This window comes from Parambassis ranga, chromosome 19 (genome assembly GCF_900634625.1).
Source record: "Parambassis ranga chromosome 19, fParRan2.1, whole genome shotgun sequence".
NCBI lineage: Eukaryota > Metazoa > Chordata > Actinopteri > Ambassidae > Parambassis > Parambassis ranga.
Genome location: NC_041039.1, coordinates 11,431,086 through 11,449,015, shown reverse-complemented (window position 1 = coordinate 11,449,015; position 17,930 = coordinate 11,431,086). Strand labels below are relative to the sequence as shown.

The 17,930-nt window shown below is 40.7% G+C and overlaps 1 protein-coding gene across 2 annotated transcripts; it reads right to left on the bottom strand.

Moving 5' to 3' along the window:
• Positions 1-4,571: 4,571 nt before the first annotated feature.
• Positions 4,572-7,740, bottom strand: lrrc4bb (leucine rich repeat containing 4Bb). Of its 2 annotated transcripts, XM_028431224.1 has the most exons (3): positions 7,386-7,740; positions 6,125-7,284; positions 4,572-6,061 (listed from the first exon to the last, which is right to left on the bottom strand). In XM_028431224.1, exons 1-3 carry the CDS (start codon positions 7,626-7,628, stop codon positions 5,290-5,292), a joined length of 2,175 nt encoding a protein of 724 aa, XP_028287025.1. In that variant the 5' UTR covers positions 7,629-7,740; the 3' UTR covers positions 4,572-5,289. The 2 variants fall into 2 exon arrangements, with proteins under 2 accessions (XP_028287025.1, XP_028287024.1); XM_028431223.1 differs by having other exon boundaries at positions 4,572-7,284.
• Between the last annotated feature and the right edge of the window lie 10,190 nt (positions 7,741-17,930).

Genomic DNA, 17,930 nt, shown 5'->3' with positions numbered 1-17,930 from the left:
TTCAAAATGTGTCACCTCTAGGTGTTACAGAACAGTCCTTCCCTTTTTACTTGAGTTTACAGAACAATGTAGGCATCTTTTCAGCGTTAGGTATCCGTACAATGAATTCAAGCCTCAATTCCGAAGACGTCTCATGGGGATTAAAGCTCTCCGGAGAGCAGAGTACAAACCAAGGACAATTACATTCAAGAAAATGTCTTTACATAGATACACCAAAGATATGTGAAACACCGGTCTCCCCTGCTGGGAGGCCCAAACATTTTATCTAAACCCAGTCAGGTTCACGGTTGTGGCTGATGCAATCCTTCCTCTGAATCCCTTCAAGTTGTTTTAAAATACAGAGTCAGATTAAGTCGGGAGCAAAATACAACACTGTGAAGCAACCAGGGTCTATTCCCTGTTGAGAAAAGAAGTAATGACAATGATGCACATTGAGAAGCCCTGCACAGCTTAGTCACTCCATCACCAATATAACCCTTTTTACCCTTTTACCTTTTACACACTTGCAGGAAGTTCACCTAAGATGAACTTGTTTGATTTTTACATGTCTGTTACATTTGCAAATTCATAACATTCAATAATACAAAAAAAATAACAAAATGGCAGCACAGGTTAATGTACAATTAAGCTAATGTAACATGGCGCACCATTTGATTTATTAAGGCAGAGTGCCTCGCTGTGGTGATTGCAGAATGTATTAGAAGTAGAATTTGTTAGAATAATGTGACTGTACCTCTGCAGCAACACCTCTTTATCAATTAGTGAACTAATTTGTTTTGACAATTTCAATCTGCAAGGGCTAACAAATCAGAGAGGTGCTTTATTTATTTTCCAAGAAAGTTATGAGATCACCTTCAGAAATATAACATATTTTTTAAAAGTAACGTATTTTTGATTTTCATATATATGAGATATATGTCCTGTAAAATATTTGAAATAAGAGTGAAAAGGAAATGATAAAACTATTCTTTCTTGCACCATCTAAGGCCCCTTTTCAACTTGAAGGGGGCTGGGCTGGTGTCCGGTCTCCGCTCTTATTTTAAAAGAAAAAAGAAAACAAATACAGTGTAAACACAATTATTGTTGGAAGTCTTTTTCATTTTGTATTATAAAATTCCACACAATAACTTATTTGAAACATCGTCAGTTGGAACTCATGTCTTATTTAGTTAGTTGTAGTTCTCTGCAGGATGAAATCTCAACAAAGAATGAAGGTGGTATATGTTTCTAACAGCCGTACAAGCGAGCGGAAAATTGAAGTCACACAAGAAGCAAACAGTGAAATTATATACCTCTCAGTCACTGCATGACAGTCATTGAAGTGCGACTACAGCACGTTTTGATTTTGCAATAGCTGAAGAAACATACTCTTCTGCCACATGTGTACCTGGATGAACATGTGGGGGCAAAAAAAAACAAAACAAAAAAACATTTGATGACCAAAACTGAGAATACCACAGACTAAGATACAACCAACAACAGGAAATAAAAAAGTAAAGTATGTACTTTCTGAACTGTTTCTAGTGCTTGTTCTCTGTCCTTTTAAAAATCTTCCAGAGGAGACCAGCTTGTTTTTTATGTTTTATCAAACAGATCAGCTTACCTTTAAAGGACCAAAAGGTCAGTCCATTTTCTTGTCTTACAATTTGGTGTCTCAGATACCATAATCCATTTCATTAAGGAGGTTTGCTTCCAACAAACCAAGAAATGTCATCTGGACTGAAGCATCTACATGTAAGCGATGGGGTGGTGGTGGAGCAGAACTCCACCTGTAGCACAATGTTGCACATTATGTACATATTCCAGTCTACAAAAGCTGTTTAAACATTCCTAGAGTCAGCTTCCCTTCAATAGCATCAGGTATCATATGTACAATGACAACCACTAAACCGAGATGCAATAAAGACCTTCTGCATTTCCTCTAAATGTTTATAATAATAATAATGATGATAACTGTGCATGGCCTGTTTTTACAGATGTTCAGAAGTATGAAAGGAACATTTCTGTGCTGATTAGGTGAGTCACCATCCTAATGAAACAGTGCTACAGTGATGTTCACGAAGGAAAGATTTGTTCTGTGGTTAACATGCAGAAATGTACCCACACACACACAAACGCACACACACACACACACACACAGCACAAGGAGGTATCTAGTATGCTCTTTGAAATCTGACGACAGAACCACCAAATGTAGCACATCAAGGGAGCAGCCATATGTTGTGTCTTTAGCCTTCATTTATATTCTATTTGTGTCTCTGTGGGGCTACAGCTGAACCCTGCCCACCAGATCTGCTGATGGTCAGGTCGCACATTTACATGTACTATGGTTTTGTATTACATTCATGGCCAAGCACAGAAAAGTCCAGAAAAAAAATATGGCTGCTATGTAGACGACCTGAGTGACCTGATGCGCTAACCAGACATACAGACCTTTAGGATTACACAGGATAAACACAGAAGATGTTCCTTCCATACCTCTATAAAAAGTAAATTTATGATATGGATTTTAATAACGTCTCTCATTTTATCATCACTGTTATTTACTTCTATTCTTCCTTCCAGTGCAAATGGCCTTACGACTGTTAACGAACCCGTTCCATGCACACTGAACACCTCTTAGGTTTGGCTTTGAATCACATTTGTGGGTACACGTGTGGCAGAGTGCCAAAAAACAATCCCGCAAAAAAAAATCATACACAATGCTGAATTACAGTCAAATATGATTCTGGACTATTTCTGGGATAACTGGTCACATGTCCAGTTTGTGCTCAATTGCAACAAACATTTTCCGCTCCTGTTTGATAAATGCAGTCAAGAATTTAAAAATACAAAGACGAGGAAAAAAAAAGAACAAATCAAAAATGTGTATTGAGGACTTTTTTGCTAGTGAGATACAATTCATTCCCATGTTCTGATAATTATGTGTGTCTATGTGAAACCATTGAATGTTTGCAGTATAGTGTGTGTTTGTGTTGCTGCTCTGTGTATAGATGGGCTGTGCTCACTTGTCTTACAGCCAGCTGCCCTGACACTGATATTATTTGTTTAGAAAATGTCTCGTTCAGGTGAAGATTAGTTTAATATTGTCGTTAAAATGCAACATCAGGGACTTAGATAAGAAACTGGAGTTAGCACAAGTATGAATTTTCTGTAACTTGTATGTATAAAGGTTAATTTGTGCAGAATTAAGGGTGGGGCTGCTTTGTGTAACAGGTGTTCCTCCTATATTTACTGGAACTGATCCAAAACAGAGTCAAAGTTGCTTCACAAGACATCGTAGATGGTTACTGATGAAGGAAGTTTGTGAATATTTCTAACATTTATTGAAGAAGTGCATGTAGTGCACTTCATGGTCTGTGCTGAGTGTGTGTTTTTTTAAAGTACACTTGTCACATAATATGGAAACGAATTGTATCTTATGCACCAGCAGAAGCGTTTTGAGTCTTCAATATAGAAAAATATAGCCTTGATACACATATTTTTCTCTATGGTGACTCCACAGCTCTGTTAAAAAAAAATCACCATAGCTGACCAATTTCAGACAAAAGCACCTTCATTAAAAATGAAATCGTAAAAAAACACTCATTTTCCAAAACCAGCCGTGTAGCCTATCTATAGGAGAGTGACTAAAAGCCTGCCTGAACATGTAAACAGAGCAGGCGGCACCCGTCATTACCAGGATGACTAATGGCTGAACCACAAACCATACATTCAATCTGGGTTTAGCACAGAGGACTGCATAACGTCTCACTTTTGTTTGTTTGTTTGTTTCCTCATGTGGTTGCCATATTGACCCACCACAACCCAATATATGATTGATTTATTTCACACGTAATGATACATGGCTAGACAACTGTACACATTATATCAAACTAACAAAAATAAAGAAATACATAGTTGAAACGCAAGAAGCGTAAATGGCATTTTTAACATATGAAAGTTACACTGTAAAAATGTGGATCTTACAATTGTCATACAACCAGACATTATTATTATTATTATACTGTACATTTCCATTCATTCCAGTCATCCAAAGATGGATGTTTAATCCCTTCTTGAATGCTGCTGCAGATAGATCATCCTTATGACAGCATTTTATGGCATGATTATGGCAACCATGAGCAAGGAGGTCATATCAAATTCCTGTCTAAAAGCAAATATCTGGCTACTGATCTGATTCAAATAACACATTGTCAACACTTTATTTTACCCATACAGGCCTTTGCATTGGATTACCTTTTGTGAAACACTGTTTTTTTTTTACCATTATTTGATGCTGGCATTTATAAGTATCAGAATTGTCAATTCAAATACCAAGTAGCTGGCTTTTACAAAATACATAATACACTCTCAGAACACAAAAGTTTGTAATGATTATTACTGAAACAACAGACAAAAGTTTGTCAAACAGAGATCTGCATTTACTGTTCTACAACCTAAATGGACTTCATGTCACAAAGCCAATTCAAAGATTCACAATGAGTGTTGCAATTGAGCCCTTATGTTTCTGAGAAGTAGCCAAACTTAAAACATATCAGAACAAACCTCCACTATCACCGCCCCTGATTATTCACAAAGAAACAAACTACACCAGCTTATACATCCACCCCAAAATATGTCTGCATCGGAGTCTGCAATGATACATATTTAGATGAAAATATATTTATATAATTTGAGGATTTTTCACAGTAGTTTGTACTGCACTGTACCTTTTTGTCCATCTATTTATGCCTACATAATTTTCACCTTGTGGGAGTCTATTGAGTCACTTGAGAGAGGCTCGTTTTTTTTCTTTTTTTATTTTGTTTTCTGTTTTGTGGAAGAAAAAAAAATGTCTCTTGGATTTTACTCTGCAATATCTCTGATCTTCAGTGTGGTAAGTGCTCTGCGTGTCTTTCAACTCTGCTGGCCAACAACGATTTGGGGACCGATTACTCTGAAAGGCTAAGTTTTTTTTTCCTATGAGAACACAGCTTGTAGAAACTGCAAAAAACATTTGCTTTGGCACAGATTTACATTGTAGCAATGTCCACTCCTTGATCTCCATGGCCATGATCGTTACTACAAACACAAGTGGGCCATTGTGGTAATCCTTGGCTCAGTACACTGTCACAGATAAGTCTATGTGTTGGTGTATTGCCGTGTCAGTCTATCCTCTCTCCTGGTGTAATGTCAATGCACTCCAGTGTCTAATCATTCCACATGTAGACCCAACATCAATCCCCTCTCTGTCTTCGGTTCTCACTCTCTCTCTCTCTCTTTCTCTCTATACTCTCACTTTTGTTTTTAAATCTGTGTCTCTTGGACATTCTCCTTTGAGCTCCCCTTGAAGAGAAGAGGCTCCATTTGGGGATTCTGGTTCTGGCTCATGAAACCCTTGATCGAACCATGTAAGCCCATGGTAGGCATTGGGAGGGACATTGGCAGTGGTGGGGACATAGAGCTGGGGTTGATGTTGGTGCCATTGCCTGATGTGGTGAGCAAATTAGTTGTAGAGATTGGGACTGAGGTACAGGAGATGGGGATGTCCTGCTGGTTCTTGTTGTTGAGGATCCCACCTGGTCCCATCCCGTCAGGGCCAATGCTAAGACCCATCACGTTGTTGTTGAAATGATGCGTTTTGTAGTAATGGTTGAGAGTATCTGTGCGGCCAATATTGGGAAGGTTGACTATCTCCGGATGATGTATCCTCAGTGTTCCTTCTCCCCCAGTGCCAGAATTCATCGTCGAACCTCCTGAGATGCCGCTTCCGGCCCCAGCTCCGGCTCCAATCTCATCTTCCACGTTGACGATTTCAATGGCTCTGGCTGGGCCATGGTGCTTGTGTAGTTGGTGCTGCTTCCGGAGTTTGTAGAAGACCACTAACATTACAGCTGCCATAAAGGTAATGGCCACAAAGCAACCAATGATGATCTTAGTTGTTTTCATTACATCATCCAGGCCGGGAATGTTAGTTACATCCATTATCGACACAGTAACTGCATTTTCAGTGCCTCTGTTGGCTCTTGGGGACAGTGACGAAAGGGAAGAAGGAGAAGGTGATATAGTGATGCCGGGTCTGCCATCCAATCCTCTATGAACAGTAGGATTAGGGAAATCTATGAAAGTCTCATTAATATACTGTCTTGCAGAATTTTCCTCTTCTCCTCTTACTGTCTCCACTGTTTCCACAGTGACAGTGGTGAAATAGCTGTAGCTGTTGCTGGGGTCTGAAGCAGACACATTCAGCACGGCGGATGCAGTGGTGTTTCCAGCAGAGTTGGTTACCATGCAAGTATACTGCCCAGTGTCTTGCACAGTCACATTTGTAAAATTCAGTGTTCCATCATGAAGCACTGAGATCCTAACTCGGTATGATCCATGGGTCATCAGAGTGCCATTTGGAGTGAACCAGTTCACAGAGGTCATCGATGTTCCAGTACGACATTTCAGCTCAGCAGCCATGCCTTCAGTGACATTGAGGTCTGTGGGTGGCTCAACAATCACTGGGGCATAGCAGGTAAAGTGGCTCTGGTCTAGCTCCCCAATGTACTTGCCCTTTAGACCCGGGGGCGCATGGCAGCGAGCACAACACGTGGTGTTGCTGGGAACCGTTTCTTTCAGCCACCAGCTCAGCCACAGAACATCACAGTTGCACACCCAAGGGTTGTGGTTGAGATGTACCCTCTCCAACTGATGCAAAGGGGTGAAGAGGTCATGGGGAAGGGAATGCAGGGAATTGTGGGAGAGATTGAGCTCCTCCAAGTTTTTGAGGTCATCAAAAGCATTTCGTTCAATGACTGACACTCTGGAGTGCATTAGCCACAGCTTACGAAGCGACACCAGACCCTGGAAGGATCCAGGTCGGACTATCCCCAGCTGGTTCCCCGACAGCTCCAACTCCTCTAGTCGCACGAGTGGGGTGAGGTTAGGGATGTCCTTCAAGCCACACATGCCAAGATTCAAGAATCGTAAGTTTACCAGACCTTCAAAGGCAGCCTCTGAGATGAAATCCAGCTTCCTGAGTTCCCCTAGATCGAGACGCCTTAAAGAGGGAACACGGTGAAAGGCAAAAGCCGGCAGCGTCTCGATGGGGTTGTTTCGTAGCCATAGTTCTTTTAGCTTGCTAAGGTACTCGAAGGCTTGGGATGGTACCACTGTGAGACGGTTGTCAAAAAGCTCCAATGTATTGAGGTTGGGAAGGCCATTGAAGGCTCCCACCTCAATCTGCCGAATGTGGTTCTTGGAGAGCTGGAGGATTTCCAAATGTCGCAAATGCTTAAATGCATCCGACTTGATCACCTGTTGTGGAAACAAAAACATAGAGGCTGGTTGTAGCAAGAGCAAATCAATACAGTCTAAATTAGTGTTTTATTTTTTTCTGTAGGTGAAAACATATTTACCTGAATTGTATTCTCCTGTAGATTGAGGTATCTTGTGTTCTCAGAAATACTGTCTGGGATTTGATCTAGGCTCTTTCTTGTACAGATGACACGGCTCGCCTGATTGGAGCAGGTACAGGGGTTAGGGCAGGGGGGTGCTGCCTCTGTCAGCTGAGGTCCATGGCTGTGAAACCACAACAGAAGCTGGACCAACCAGAGGAGGGGGAAAGGGGTACAGGGGCTGGTCACCATGACAACACGCATGGCAACTGTGTCATGACCCACCCCTATTGCTATGATGTTGATAAGTTACCTCCAAACAGGGGAATTTAAGTGCTTATCTTAACGTTCATATTTAATGCTTCTTTTCTGTTTTTCTCCTTCAAGCAGTCACTTTAAAAATTAAGAGAAAAGTGTAATGTTATATTAAAGACTCTATTTATCATTCATAGATTCTTATTTCACTATGCTCATATTCCCCTGATTTTCTTCAGCGTGTCATTTTTGGGAACCGTGTACATTTGTTCCCATGACAATTATTAGAAGAGAATTTAAATTTAGGGGGAGGATTTGCTTGTCACGGAGGAGGCCGTCGCTTCTCTCTGTGGAGGGAGTAGAGAAAGAAAAGAAGAGAGAGAAAGGAGGTCAAGTAAGTGCACAGTGCAGTAGCTTTAAGATATTAGCCTAACACACACATACAAGTATTCATGGCGTTGATTTTAAATCCCAAAATATTACAATGTCCTGAGTGCATGATGGGTCTGCCTTTCTTTCTTAAGAGGTGTCTCTCAAATTGTGGCCTGCAGCGTAACTGGTGAGTCAGCTGCCATTTTCTTCATAGGGGTCATGGACTGAAATGGCCACAAAATTCAAGCCGGGTTACAAGTGCTGCATTAGGATGACAGTCTCATCATCCACTGTATGATACTGACATGCCTCTAGTCACACGGACAGTGGTAGAATCTCACATGGTGAGGAATGCAGGGCTGTTGAATGCAGTTGGGAAACTGATGAAGACCCTAAGGTTAATGCATAGATTCAAACAAATCCATCATGAAGCAGCAGCACAGAATTACAAATGAGATAACAAAGGATGCCTGAATGCAGCAATTTAGCAATTAAGATATGAAGGAATGATTACTGACTCCTGACACTTTACTGCAAAGCACATGCTGTGGACTATATCCAAACACTCGATCAGACAAGATCCCCAAAGTTGTTGAACCAGACAAAAATTGAGGGGTAAAAAAAAAAATAAAAAGCTAATGTGCATGAATATGTATTGTGTTTTTCAGATGCCTTGTAGAGGCTGTCACACACATCTTGAAACAGAAATGGCCGCAGGCATCAGCAGACTCACTAAATTTAGAAATGCTTGGGCTGTTTTCCTTATTAATGATTAGAAGGAGAAAGTGGTCATTGTTTTCTCAAGCACATTATGCCTTACACTATGACTCTAATAGTCACGAGGCTGTGATGTGTATTGGAAGCAAATAAGAGGATCCTTGTACCCTGTCATTAATATCACTAAGACTATTACCTACACCTTATTTACAATAACTCTTAAATACATTTTAAACATTGTTTCTATCTTCTGCAGGCTTTAATGAAGGGCTTATTTTTTAAACAGAGGATCCATGGCAGTCCTTAGCATCTCCTCTCCTATGCGGCGACGATGCATGCGCTCCTAGAAACACGGTTGCTGTGGCAACCTGCTCACTCACCATCTTGTGTTTTTACTGTCCAGTGCCCTATTCCACGTTACTGTGTTTAGCTGGGCTTGATGAACATTTGCTGTTCAAAACATAACAACAGCACGTTTGTGATCTAAATCAACATGCATCAGATTTAAGATTATTCCTTTCACAACATCTGTTAGTGCAGCAGATGGAAAATCAAGTCTGCTTGTATCCAGAGAAACAAGAGATGAATGTAAAAAAATGCAAAAGTAGAAGTAAATATCAGCTGAAGCTTCAATAGCCACTAAATGTGAGCAACAAAATCTTAATCTCTGCTGGATCTGAGGAGGAGGTCAACATCAATCCTTATTAAAAACACAGTTCTGAGAACTTTTAAAGCAGCTATTAGGAAGATCATGAAAAAAGATGCTAAAAATAGAGTTTTTCAGATGCCCTGCACATCCCACAGACGCTCTCACCCCTTCTCTCTCTCTCTATTTGACACACAAACACACAAAGAGGTACACACATCCATTATCTCCAACCATCTTAACTGTAACCACCACAGGGAACAATGATAAACTCAGATGGTGGATACATGTAGATGTTTGAGTACATACCGTACATGATGAGTTTCTTCTCATCAAGTAATTATGCAGTTTAGAACTTTGTCCCACCAGCATTGACACTAATTTACTAAATATAGCTTTAATATACAGCCAGTAAAGTGCCAGGTTTATGCAGGCACTTGACAACAATAAACAGTTTGACGCAGTATTTTGTCTTACATAAAAAAATCATCACAAACAGCAGAACTCCTCAATGTGAAACACCCCATAGCATAAAATTATATTGAGGGAGAGACCTTGGATTGGCAAGCCTGTTGACTTGACCTCCCATCTTCCAGTTCTGTTTCTTATAAGAGCTCAAGAACAACAGCATGATGGTCTTTATTTTTAGAAGAGCTATTAGACACCTTGACTCATCAGAGGGCCAGCTCTGTTGCCAGTGGCCTTCTCCCTCATCCTTGTGCAAAAAAAAACTTCTTTCTCAGAGACGAGGTTGGAAACATTGTATTTTCTTTCTTTTACCCAATTTCATCCAAATATATTTCTCTATCTTGATCTTAGCTTTTTTCCCCCTTGATGTCAAGAGCAGATTGCAGTCATGTGGATATTGATTATTTGATCAGGCCTGAGAGAGTGCTCAGTTGTGAAAAGACAAATTAGCTGCAAGCTGCTGACCAATTGCTACAAACCAATCACATCATCGTAAGCGCCTGATTGTATCAATGCCCTGCTCTCCACAACAGAGTCATTAAGGTTTATGAAGAGGCAAAAATGGTGGTGTGTTGTTTTCAATAAACAACGAAGGAGGCTGTGGGCTGTTTTCCTGTATACCTACACGAGGCCCAATTAAACCTCATGTATTTACAGATGGTCTAGATGAACACAAAGCGACACAGGTGCAGCAGGGCCAACATCATCTACTGTAACTATGACAACACTAGATTGATTCAGGACGTGGGAATCAGGGAAAGATGGGACGCATTTCACCAGAGAGTGGTGGGGGAGAAAATAAAAATACAGCTTCATGCCAAATATTGTTTTTCCCCCCACTTTCACCTAATGACAAGTGCATGTCATCATTTATCAACTCATAAAAAGCCATTACACTGACCATTTTCTCCTGCACGTCGCAACCTCTGATCTGCAATCTCTCCTCATCATATAGCCTCTAGCATAAAATCTCCTACAATTGAACAGAATGGCCTTATTCATCTATGCAGCTGCGCTCACTACGGCGCACCTTCTCGGGAACGCAATTGAAATTCTGAATAGGCCTAATTCTGCACATGCTGCATTACAAAATGGCTTGCATCCATTCTCTCTCTCTTCAGGGTAATGACAACATGACTGCACCCAAAAAAAATCCATAGTCTCTGTAATATATTTTGTTTCTAAACACTAGATATCAACACACATACTTACATGAGGACATTTTAATTCATATGCCAGGACTGCCACAGATTTATTCCACTGACATCGACTGTATCCTTTGCACATATTAATTATTGACTTAAATTGTTATGCATCTTCGCATCCGTAAATCAATCTTTTGTTTCGTCTGATCCCAGCAGTATCCACACAGATTAGGTAACAAATGCAATAAATAACGCCGACCATTTCCATTACAGTCCCCCTTCTACCTGTACATCCAACATAACCCACACATACCTTTATGTTTCGGCGGCTGCGGTGTAAGGTCGACGTTTTCTCCGCTTTCCCGATCGTCAGGTTTCCAACCTCGCTGATGTGTCTCTCCTTCTTTTTTTCTTGCCTAAATTGATTCGCTTGTTTCCACGGCTGTGAGCTGGCTCTTGTTCTTGTAGGCTAGATCCGCAGCGCCAACGCAACGCGGGGTGCTACAGCGATGGCAGGTTAAAGATGAACACAATCCACATACACACACACACAAACACACACACACACGTACGCGCGCACGAGGAAAAGGGGGAAAAAATATAATCAAAGATCAGATTATGGGTCGTCGGAGAGGATGATGTTATAATTAACACATTTAGGAACGAGGTTCGTGGATGAGTGCATCGATGCGCCTTATCATCCTTGGAGAGGAACGCAGGCAGCAAACGCGACGGCGCCCGCTGGGCAGAGCAGTTTGCGTCCAGCATAAGCGGCTCTTTACGCACATTCCGTATGTTTCAGTCTGAATCCTACTAAGACAGCTTTGAGTGAGGAGACGGAGGATGTGTACATGTAGTGCGCCTTCTTCACAGTGTAAACTGAACACTCACACACACTCACACAATTTAATATATTTCATATGTTTCTTTGAAATTTTATCCGCAGGTTTTGATTCATATAGGTGCAACATAAGCTCTGGGCAAGTAATGAGTTGTCACAATTCTTAATATGACTCAGCAGCAGTGTATGATCACTGGCACAGACGTGAGTCATGTGTGTTTATCCAAATAATAATATATATATATATATATATATATATATATATATATATATATATATATATATATATATTAAAAAAAAACACACCCATCACCTGTAACAATCACAGCAAGGAACATTATTTGTAGTCCACTGAGTCTTAAAGAGTTTTGTAGTCCTATTAATGTCCATGTTTATAATGAATGGTCAGTGCTAGCACATGCATTCTGCTAATGTCCGGCTAAGATTAAATCTAGCAAACTAATGAGGTTTTCTGCTGACTCTGCATATGAGTATTTATTTATTTATTTATTTGTTCTCCCTAAACAAACTCATGTGCTGGATTTAAACCTGTGAAGAGCCACGAAGAACATCACCCCCACAATCACTTGCTATTATGAAAAAAAAAAGTCTAGAAATGTGCATGTAAGAGTTGGTGGTCAGTGGCTTGCTGCATGGTTTAATTAGTGAGAAAGAATCCCAGCAAGTTATTAGCCAATTAAAACATCCTTGTCAGTAAGAAGATGGCAGTCTTGCTAAGTGGCTTCTCAGTATTGATTTTTGTCATGTGTGTGTCCATGTGTCAAATGCCTCACTTTCACACAAGGTGAGCTGCATTTTTTTCCCCAGTTTAAATTATAAATATTTGTGTAGAAGAAGAAGAGAAACCCTCCATCTGTTTCCTTGTTGTTTCACAACCAAAGAGGGTAAAAATAAGTACATCTTTGCTCTGTCTGAGCTCATACTAAAGGTCAAAGGACAGAGAAGGCCAGTGATGCTTCAGAAAGACCCCCAAGATATATACTCCCTCTCCCCCTCCTTCTCTCTCTCTTCATCCTCCCTCACTGCTTCCCCTCCCTCTCCCTGAATGCCGTAGTGAGCATTGTTCATGACCACTAGCTTTTGCTGAAAGCTGCACAGCAATGAGGTCTCTGTGCCTTTTGCCTCTCTCTTCCTCTCCCCTCCCCCTCCTCTGGCTCTCTCTCTCTCTCTCTCTCTCTCTCCCACCCATCTCCCCCTCTCTCTCTCCTTTGCTCTCTTTCTCCCTCTATCTCTCTCCCTCTATTAAATTTCCAGTCACACAGTGGTGCAGAGGATATTCCTCCTTTCCCTCTTTCTCCCTCTTCCCTCATTCCCTCTCACTCATGTTAAAATCTTAGCCCATATCCAGTCTCTCATCCAACCCCGGCTGCCTTTTTTGCCACTCTTTCTGTACATCTTTTTGCCTTCCAACCCCCACACCATTTAAAATGATTCCATGCCGCCCATGCCAAACCCACCCTGTGCCTCTCCTTCCTTCCTCCCCCCTCTCTCCACTCTATGTCCTCACTGTGTCATTGCACATTGAATCTGATATTCCCCTTATGCATGTGTATGGTACGCTCGTGTGCGTGCAGGCACCCTTGAGCGTGTGAGTGGGAGCGATGTAGTGGAGGGAGGGAGAAGGACATGCATTTGTGCACAGTAAATGAACAAACACTCATTGCTGTATTGCTTGTGTCATCAGTACAGGAAGGCTCTTGGAGTAGAAATACAGCAGAGAGAGCTAATCCTACTATCCAGAGGATGAGTGCACGGCATTTCCAACACAAGCCGAACCCCAATAAACTCTTCTTCTGCTGTGTTAGGAGCCACGGGGGAGGAGAAGGGGAGGGCAATGAGGATTTGGCAGCAACATGTTAGTGCCAAGACATATGTGGCATGCTGATAGCACTAGAGAGGTGCAGCTCACACTGTGGAAGCTTTGGAGGGGGTTCTGATACACATCCATCACTTCTATCGGGTTTTTTTTTTTTGGGAGCTACAGGCCTCGCCACTTTGGAAGCGGGTAGCATGCGAGTAATTGCACAGTTGAAAGCAAAGACTGAGAAAGTGGGTAATTTTTTTTGTAGATTTGGGTGAAGAGTTTTAGTGATCTGTTTAATGGACTCTCCAAGCATCCAACTGGGACTGTGAACAAAGTGATATTTCTCCCAGTTATTTTTAGAAATGTAACTGAAAAAGTTGTTGCTCATTGCCATCTGTGCAACAGAATAAGAGAGATACAAGGGAGAGTTTCGACTTATTCATGGTGACATTCCTGTGTGTATGTGTGTGTGTGCGTGAGACATGGAGGGAGAGAAAATAGAGAAAAATCCTAGTGTCACAGTATCTTAGCAACTGCCTCCATCTCCTTGGAGACAAGAACTGACATCATTTCCTGTCTGTGAGAACTCACTTTTCGTTTGTACACAGTGTGTTTGTGCATATGATTGTAAGGATTTGTGTGTGTGTGCGTGTGTCCTGGCGTATCTCCACATATGCAGATGCGGGCCTGCAGTGTATGCACTAAATGCAAAGAGGATATGTTCTAGTGTTTCAGTCAGAGTGCTGCTCTGTAAGCTTTGCTGTGAGTTGAATGTGCTTGATTCTACTTTAAGTATTCAATTGTGCAGCAAGAAAATAACACCAAGACCAGTATTAACAAAATACTATGTTTCTATGGGAATATATGTTCTTTACAACTTTAAGTTAAATCCCTAAACATTGTGTGAAATTGGTTCTATAACTGAATACACAGTCGGCATGTCACTAATCTCAGTGGACTGTGCATTATCTTCATTTTCCTTATATGTGTATGGCCACACCAAGGATTGTGTGTTTATACCATGAAGTTTGTCAGACTCCACTGTGTTAACGCAGAGTAAATGCCATCTTAAACTGCCACCTTGTGGGCACTGGGGTGAAGTGCAATCTTAAAAAAAAATTATTTGTAGCTTTTGATTGCATGTAACCACCTCAATGTCTGTAAAAGGACAATTCCATAAATGTTCTGATTTTATAAAATTAAAAATAAGTGCAACAATCAGTGTTTCCTCTAGATATTGAACTGGTTGTATCCACCCAACAGAAGCATCTAGGACATGCTATTAATGGAGTGCATCACACTATGCACAACAGTACTATGACAACCTGCAAGCTTTAATTAAAGATTTTTGTAAGCCAAATACAAGAACGGGTCATTCAGCTGTAGGAAGATTATCTCATTGTCAATCTCACTTCTCACATCTAAACATTTGTTCGACTGCAACACTAAGATTTTGTTTTATAGATCTACAGAGTGTGTATTAATAAAGGACAATACCAACAAGTATACACTGACCTGCAGAAAAAATAAGAACTGAGTTTACAGCAGATACCTCCAAATTATGTAAATTCCAGGAATTCTATCTATGTGAGGACAATGCATACTAATCATCCAATGGCCAATAAAAATCATTGCATACACTAATGACCTTGGCAAAAATCAGAATGAGTACATGAGTTAATACTTCACTTTAACCTTTAAATTATTCCAGACCTGCTTGAATCAACAAAGTCAGCAACACGCAGAGTCAGAGCATCACACAGATCAGCATACTATTTACAAGACACCCCAGGGGAATCAGTGTCCAACACTGAGCCAAGCTGATGCTTCAGCAAATTTTGCACACTTCAGCAAAACATTATTATTCAAGCACATGACGTCATCATTAAAGTCCTCTCAATCAGAGGTAAGAGGAGGAGGAGCAGGTGAGTTTGAGGTTCCTTAAAGGTAAACAGAGGGAGCAACTAAGTTTGCATTCAAAATAGCAAGTGTAGGTACAGAAGTATGCAGTCCAAGACAGTAACAATATTGACATGTTAGCATGCCAGTGAGAGATATTTAGCACATAGCTACACAGTGCTGCGCCCAGCTGCTAACTGACAGCACACCTACACACTGATCCAATCATACGAGGAAGAGACTCCCGTTCTCCTCCTCATTTACATAATTCTAACTGTGAAATTGAGGTAAGAAATGAGGTAAAGCAAAAGTCCCTCAGTCCAAATGTTTGAAGGATGGTAAAGGATTCTTTGTAAGACACGTTAGAACTGTAAGGCCAAAAAGTATTTTAAAGTATGACTGACATTTTCCTAATATATATATATGTCATATATTAATAATACTGGTGGGACATCCTGTCTAAATTCACTACATACGTATACATGTTTTCAACGGCAACTGTGTGAAATTTCAGACCTTTTAGCCTAATGTTATGGAAGCTACAGGAGTTCTGAAGCTCTCTGAATAAGCAATATTCAACATAAAACACTGTTGCTGCAAAACTACTACCTGACCAGCAGGGGTCAGGGTTGTAACATTATTGATCATGCAACGCAACCCAAACAATTTATTTCAAATATTGCACATTTAAAGAATAATTGTTGATTTTTTAAAATCAAATAATCAAAGATTTTTATCACATTCTTGACTTGTTTTCTCGTCACATATTTAAACATAATGCTGCAGTGATTGATGTGCCTCAGTAAACTGTGGTTTCAGCTCATACTGTCAGTGTGCAGGAATCTACAATAAATGATTGATTTGTTAACTGACATTCTGGCAAACACACACACACACATAAACAACACTGCAGCTGCAGGTTTGTCACTAAACTAAACAATTCTGTGTTTGCATTTTCTTTTCCAAGGGGGTGTGAACCAAACCTGTACAAGTGATTCCTTATCCATCTGTAATGTAAAGTTGCCTGCATCATCTATATCTGCCCTCACATTCATGACAGAGTGAGGTTACCCCCTACCTTAAGGCATCACGTATCTCTGAAAAATGAGCAGCAGTGCCAATGATGGAGTGGTCAGTAAGCAAACCATGGGTGATATTGGGATTCAAAAGTAAAACAACATGAAAATATTTTTGAAATCTTTAAATGTTCTCCTATAAAGGATCGCTGATTTTTCTTCAGTGAAAAATAAAGCTGAACTGCACTTATGTCCAAAAATCCTCCACTGTTCTGTAAGTGGCTAAAACAAGACATATGTTCTGTGAGGGTAAACTGATTTTAGGTAACAGCATTTTTGATGGTGGCACTGAAAAGCCAAGCTGTTCACTCAGCAGAGGTGATTATAACATTTAATCACCAAGCCCTATCGCTGAGCTTTGCAGGCACCTCGCCCCGAGGTTTGATTTACCCGCCCTCTTCCTGGGGAAAAAATCTCATTCACTAGACGGATTGCTGAGCGTGTCTCTCTGACCAGCCCCTATAAATCATTCTTTAATCAGAGGCCTCTGAGATTGGGCGCAGACACCCGCAGGAGCACCACTGTGTGACACCTCAACTCCTCCCCATGCGTCTCTGCAGTCCTGGGAGTTTTTACCCTCCTCTGTTTCCACCTTAGACTTGTCTACATTTGTATCAGTCTACAGGAAACTAAGAGAGATGACCACACAGTAGCACTACAGCCCTCCCTCTGCTAAGAAGAGAGGGAGGCCAAAAAAAGGAAGGCAGTGGCAAGAAAACATGGGCCAAGTGGGAAGCTACTCCTGTGGCCTTACAGAAGCTTTAGTGACTGCTGTGAACATGTGATGAGGAATACTCTGTGCACCCATTACACATTCAAAAATCACTTATAATACTTTAATGATTTCATTAGATAATGTTCCTAAATATAGCAAAAAAAATGGGGGCTTTCAAATTCCTTCACATAGTAGGCTACAAAATCCCAAATAACAGAGGAGAGATGACAACTAAAACACACAGAAATGTTCAATAAAAGACAATCTGTCTCTGTAGTAATATTTGTTAAAGATATCAACTTATTGTAAATGCCAAGATAAATGTTTGCAGTACAGACACAGCGCATAAATGTTGCCTGTTGGTGCAGCAGCTCACAGGAAGCACAAGTTGATAAGGCTGTTGCAACAATCATTTTCATTACTGATGCATTTTGTTAAACAGCGACTTCTGTGAAGCCCATCCATTCTAGATCCATTCCAAATATATTCATTTGGTCCATTTGGGTCCACTTACAAGTTACATTACTTACATTACAAGTTGTGACAACTGCCACGCTTAACAATTCTTCACTCTGCAAATCTAACTTGTAATGAAAGCAAAACGTGA